At 47.2% G+C, this 6,000-nt stretch overlaps 1 protein-coding gene across 2 annotated transcripts in view; it reads right to left on the reverse strand.

The window, feature by feature from the left end:
- Positions 1-5,116, reverse strand: part of CELSR2 (cadherin EGF LAG seven-pass G-type receptor 2) — a 198,897-nt gene extending 193,781 nt beyond the window's left edge. For both annotated transcript variants that reach the window (XM_033918033.1, XM_033918032.1), the window contains exon 1: positions 914-5,116. In XM_033918033.1, coding sequence (XP_033773924.1) covers positions 914-4,532 — 3,619 coding nt within the window. In that variant the 5' untranslated portion in view covers positions 4,533-5,116. The remainder of the gene's footprint in view (positions 1-913) is intronic.
- Between the last annotated feature and the right edge of the window lie 884 nt (positions 5,117-6,000).

The following is a 6,000-nucleotide window of genomic DNA, read 5'->3' on the forward strand; positions in this document are numbered from 1 at the left end:
GCCAGAGTCATCTTATAAGGAGAAGAGATATGTTTATAGTGTCTTCCGGAAGCAGAAGTAAGAAGGAATCTGTTGTAGAGTTATTAGGAAGTTATTCCAAATGTATGGAGCTTGGAATTTGAAAGTTGACTTGAATAGCTTTTTTTTCGGTGGACTGGATCTGACAAGCATTTAATTGGCACTAGTTAAGATTTGGGTTCCAGTTTGGCAATGTGTTATTCTGTATGCAAGCAACTCAAAAGGGGTCGTGGCCATGGGAGGGGCAAGGGCAGCTCAGGGGCATTCACAAAAGAGGCACGCAGTGTTACAGAACAGCGGGCATCCGTGCCCAATGTGCACACCAGGATTTTACACCAGGTTTTAGCTGGTGTAAGTCCTCATACCCAAAGTTGAGTACTAAATTTGGCACGCAAAATCAATCACTGAATTTGGCACTCTTCACTCTTCTATAGAATCCTCATCTCAAGGAGCTCCTTATAGAATAGTGATGAGTGCCGATTCAGTGCCACTATGTAAATCCGATCCTTAATATCTTGTCAGTTAAGCAATGGAAGGGCTGAGGGGCACCGTTGTTGGGCTGTGCTTAGTGCATCAGTTGGCCTTATTCCACCCATGTCCAACAGCCTCTGAGCCATCAGGGTAACCCCATGACATTCATGTGATTGATGGTAGCTGAACTCAGTGCACACCAACTGTCTTTGAAAGCAGCTATTCTGGGTGTTTATTTTCTAGGTAGATGGGAAAATAGCAGTAAGAGGATGTGATTTCACTTTAGCCTTCCCTAAAAGAGAAGGGGGAAAGAGCAACAATTCCTGATTGATCTGATTTAAAAAAGAATCCAGAAAGACATAGCATTAACAATCCATAACTATATTTTTTAACCGCCTTATCTTAAGCAAGCAAAGCATCTTACCTGAAACCGAGACCTTCATGACAGCTTCCAGAGGCCTGTTGTTATCCAGAGCCCGACTCAACTTCAGTTCCCCAGTGGTGTTATTCAGAAGAACCAAATTTAACTCATTCCCTTGCTCAAAGTTGAAGGATAATGTATCAGACACATCGGGATCGTAGGCTGGAATCTTCCCAATTGAATCATTAGGAAAGCTGCTGGATTTGTTGGTTATATAATTGTTGAAGATTATCAGGAAATTCTTCAAAACCGGAAGGTTGTCATTTTTATCTAAAAGTCGGATGTGGACAGTAGCCCTGCTCACTAAGGGGGCCGAAGTGGCTTGAACCACAATGACATATTCTGACTTTACTTCATAATCCAGATCCATGAGTGCTGTCAACTCTCCAGAAAAGATGTCCAGCTGGAAGACCTCCGGAATGTTGCCCTCAACAATTTGATACATGATCTGAGCATTGGTGCCCTCATCTGGATCCATGGCCGTAATCCGGGCCACTACCAATCCTATCGGGCTGTTTTCTTCCACAAAAATGTCAAACTCATCCATTTCAAAAACAGGGGGGTTGTCATTCACATCTAGGACTGTGACCTGAATGTCAATGGGGGTTTTTAAGGCTGGTGTTCCCTTGTCCACAGCAAATGCCTTCAGCTCATAGAGGGGAACATTCTCCCTATCCAATCTCCGTAGGGTCCGAACAATGCCAGATGTTGATTCAATGATGAAGTCTCCATCTCCATCATCTCCCCCCTGAAAGCTATAGAAGACTCTTCCATTCAAGCCAGAGTCTTGATCAGTAGCTGAGACCTGAAGAACACTGGTAAAAGCAGGTACATCTTCATACACAGAACCTTGGTAATTGTGTCTGAGAAACTGAGGGGCGTTGTCATTGACGTCATTGATCAGGATCTCTAGGTAAGTCGTGTCGGACTTTTGAGGGATGCCATTGTCTTTGGCAGTGATAGCTAAGGTATAAGACACCTGGTCCTCATAATCCAAGTCCATCTGGGTGGTAACAGCACCAGTATCGGCATCAATTTTAAACTGAGGGATACTATCTTCCATTAAATAAGTGATGCGCGCATTCTCACCAGTATCCTCATCTGTAGCACTGATGATCACCACAGTGGTGCCCGCAGGCCTGTCTTCATTAATATTAACGGTGTAGTGGGAGCTCTGGAACACTGGACGGTGAGTGTTGGCATCTGTGACATTAATAAATGCTTGGGCCGTGTCAAATCGCGTCCCATCTGAAGCTGTGATCATTAGCATGTACTGTCTCTCCAGTTTGTAATCCAGAGGTAAGGCCAGGGTAATAAGACCCCCACCACTTTGGCTGGTAATGGAGAAACGGTTTCTGGTGTTGCCATTGGAGATCTGATAGGTAATCACACTATTAACATCTCGGTCTATAGCTGAGACGGTTAAAACACTTGTTCCCACTGCAGCGTCCTCGTTCAGCCTCATATAGTACTCTTTCTGGGTGAACTCAGGATTATTATCATTGACATCCAAGATGGTAATACTGACACTGGCTGATGAGGCCATGGGAGGGCTTCCATGATCCATTGCTTCCACTTCAAAACTATAAAAATCCACAGTTTCTCTATCTAGCTCTGAAGCCACCACAATCCATCCGTTGTTATTATTGATGGTAAAAGGGAAATTAGGACCAGAATTCACCAATTTGTAATCCAAACGCGCATTCTCACCAGAATCAGCATCAATAGCTTGAATATGTATAACTGAATAGCCTATGGGCACATTCTCCAAAACAGTAGACTGAAAAGGGGTACTTACAAAGATAGGTGTATTGTCATTGACATCCAAGACCTGGACAGTCACTAGTCCACTGATGTTAGACAGTGGTGGCCTTCCACCATCTTGTGCTCTAATCCTGATAGTGTATTCCTTGGTCATTTCATAATCCAACTGACTAACAACATCAATATTGCCAGACTGAGCATCAATGTAGAATTGACCACGGGTGTTTCCACTCATAATACTATAGTGAACCACAGCATTTGTTCCTTTGTCTCGATCAGTAGCAGTAACCTGTAAAATGTGAGTGTTGGGCGTCACATCCTCTGCCACCTGGACCATGTAACGTTTTTCACTAAATTGGGGACCATTATCATTGTCGTCTTCCACAGTGATCTGAATAGTGGCAGTGGTGCTACGAGGTCCAGGGTCCCTGCCTTGATCACTAGCCTCTACCAGTAGCTGGAATGACTCAACACTTTCTCTGTCAACCAGACCCTTGGTTCTTATGACTCCTGATCTTGGGTCAATTTCAAACACTTCATTCGCTGAGTCATTGTTGAGGATCTTGTACAGTATATTGGCATTCACACTGGCGTCACCATCAGTGGCTCTGACTGTGAGCACTTCATAACCAATCTCCAGGTTCTCTCGCACACTCTCTTTGTATTCCTGTTGCTCAAACACAGGATCATGGTCATTGGTGTCACTAACCGTGATCGTAAGGGTGGCCATGGCAGTACGCCTGGGAGAGCCATGGTCTATAGCAGTCACTCGAAACACATGGGTGCTTTTAGTTTCTCTGTCCAGTTCCTCCACAGTGGTTACAGCCCCAGTCTGAGGATCAATGGCAAAAAAGCTGTTCGATCTACTGTCAAAAAGAGCATCCATAGAGTAATCCAGTCTACCAGCTTCTCCCTCATCAAGGTCAATGGCTTTCAGTAAAATAACAGGTGTACCTGCTGGCCTGTTCTCTGGTACAGACACATGGTAAGTAGGGGGTTGAAACTGGGGGCTGCTATTTACATTTCTTTTTCTCCTGTTATTCCCACCCTTTAAATCCATCTCTGCAAACTTTTCAAGATGCTTTTCTAAACCTACCATCCCTTGAGAAATTAAACTCAATCTCCAGTGAATTAGAAAAGGATCTCCATAATCTTGAGGCCTCCCACCTTCACTCTCTTGCCAGCCGCGTTCTGGACATCGGTGGCAACGGAGCTTCAAGTGTCGGAGATCCTCCGGATGGTTAAGGCAAATCTCCTTGGCAGTGAACAACCCTCCGTCCTGGTAGAAGAATGCAGGGTTGCCTAAGACCTTGCAGCGTGGTTCACAGTCTCCCCATGGAGATGGCACCAGTTGGGGCAAAGCCAGCAGAGCCATCCCCACCTCAAGGCATGCAGTTTGTCCTTCCACCTTGTTGTCTCTGGAGTCCAGCAAGGTGAAGATCTCCAGGTATCTAGGCTGGTGGGCCCGAGTGTAATTGCAGAACTGCTTCTCAATCTCAGGCAACACAAAACAGGCAGATATAAAGCTACCAAGAACCACCAAGGATGAAGCTGGGAAGATTTGCCCTTCCCAGCACCTCCAAGTCAACAGGAGAGGGAATGATGTGGTAGAGCACCTGGCTTGCCAGAGGGGCACTGTCTGCTGTCTGTGTAGCCTCTTAGTGGAGTCCACAGAGGGCCCCTCTCTGACAGAACCCAGCGAGCAAGTTCCATTCCAGGAGGCGCTAGAAGGGGAGACTGGAAGAGCTCTGGGCCACAGAATAAAGTTATGCACTAGAGGCAATACCAGAAACAGCAGTGCCCAGGGCAAGAGCATGGAAGAGCGGCTTAGGTGACACCTGAAGCCTGGGAGCAGCATCACTTCCCACAGAGCCTGGCTCCCTTAGTCAGAGGTAGCAATGACAGTTTTTCTTCCTGGCTGAAGGCCTCCTCCTGTGCATGGTGCAGAGAGAGAGCCAGGCTGCCCCAGCTCTCTCTTCTCAGATGCTTCCGGGTACACTAGGGGGGAAGAGGATGCCCCAGTCTAGAACCGGGACAGCAGGCAGACGAAACAGTCCACAGCTTCCCCTGCACCCAGTATAGCCACTTCCCCTGTGTATGGGAACTTCACTGCAAGTCACAAAATTCCCTGCCACTAAATCCCCTCTTGTCTTCTGCAGCACCAAGGAACCCCCTCCCCCCCTCCTTTGCTCAGAACCTGGGTATCCTTATCCTTTTGCAGCGCCTGGAAACCCGGCTTCCAGAGCCTCCTGCCGTTCTTTCTCCGGTTGCTTTTTGGTGCTCCCGGGGATGATCCGGGGCTTCCCTCCTTACACGGATCGGATCCGCTTGTGCCCCAGCCGTTCCAAGGTGCTGCCGGTATATTTCCAAGGCTTTTTGCTCCCTGTGCTGCTCCGGGACGTTGCTCTGGTATCCCTGCCGCCGGCGTAGCTCCGGTGCTTCTCTCCTTTTGCATTGATCTGATCAGCTCCTGCACCAGACTGCAACCCGGAGCGTCTTAAAGCGGCAACGCGTCCAGCGGGGCCCACCGCCCGTTCAGCGTCAGCCCAGCGCGGGAGGCTCTGCATCTGCTGGTGTTACACAGGTTTCCTGTCTAAAGAGTGACGGATATTCCGCTTCTAGGGCAAATATCAAGCATGGGTTTAATTCAGACGCTTACAGCTTTTTTTTTAATTAAAGGGATAAAATCATGTTATATGTGAACGCTCATTGAGTACGTTTACATTTTAGTCTTTTGAAAATGGAGTTCTTCCTCTCCTCCCCCCCCCCTCTCCTAGTTATCCTACTCAATTTTTACTAAGTTAGAGCAGGATTCACTAAAGTCCCCAAATCTATCCTATTCGTGTCCTATCCGTTTCCGAGTTGTTGCAGCCGATCGATTCAGTACAGCTTGTCCATGCAAATGATCCAATCGTAAACACGCCGCTATTAGCGCTGAAACATCGATCAGCACGCGTGCGCACTGTATCCTGGTTGGTTTTGAAGCTCATAACGCATGCGCTAGCTCTTTAGGAATCCACTGCGTAGAAACGGGGCGTGGTTTAATCGCGGACGTCATTAGCGGGCTCCGAATGCGCCTACCGTAAAGCATTGCTGTCGTAAAAAAAGGCAATAAATAAGGAGGTATTCTTACCAACCGTTCTTTTTTTCTGAAGTACCGTTGCTAGCTGTACAAGCTGTGACCGTAGCGTTTTGAAAATTTTTAGCACCGGAGGTTTGTGAGCGAGCTGTTGAATTCTTCGAGTTCGTCCTTTTGTAACGGGTCGATCTCGAAGTTTTGCGCACTTCCAAAAAGCACGTAGCAACCACTAGCGACACCCTGACAT

The sequence above is a fragment of the Geotrypetes seraphini genome, chromosome 13 (assembly GCF_902459505.1).
Source record: "Geotrypetes seraphini chromosome 13, aGeoSer1.1, whole genome shotgun sequence".
NCBI lineage: Eukaryota > Metazoa > Chordata > Amphibia > Gymnophiona > Dermophiidae > Geotrypetes > Geotrypetes seraphini.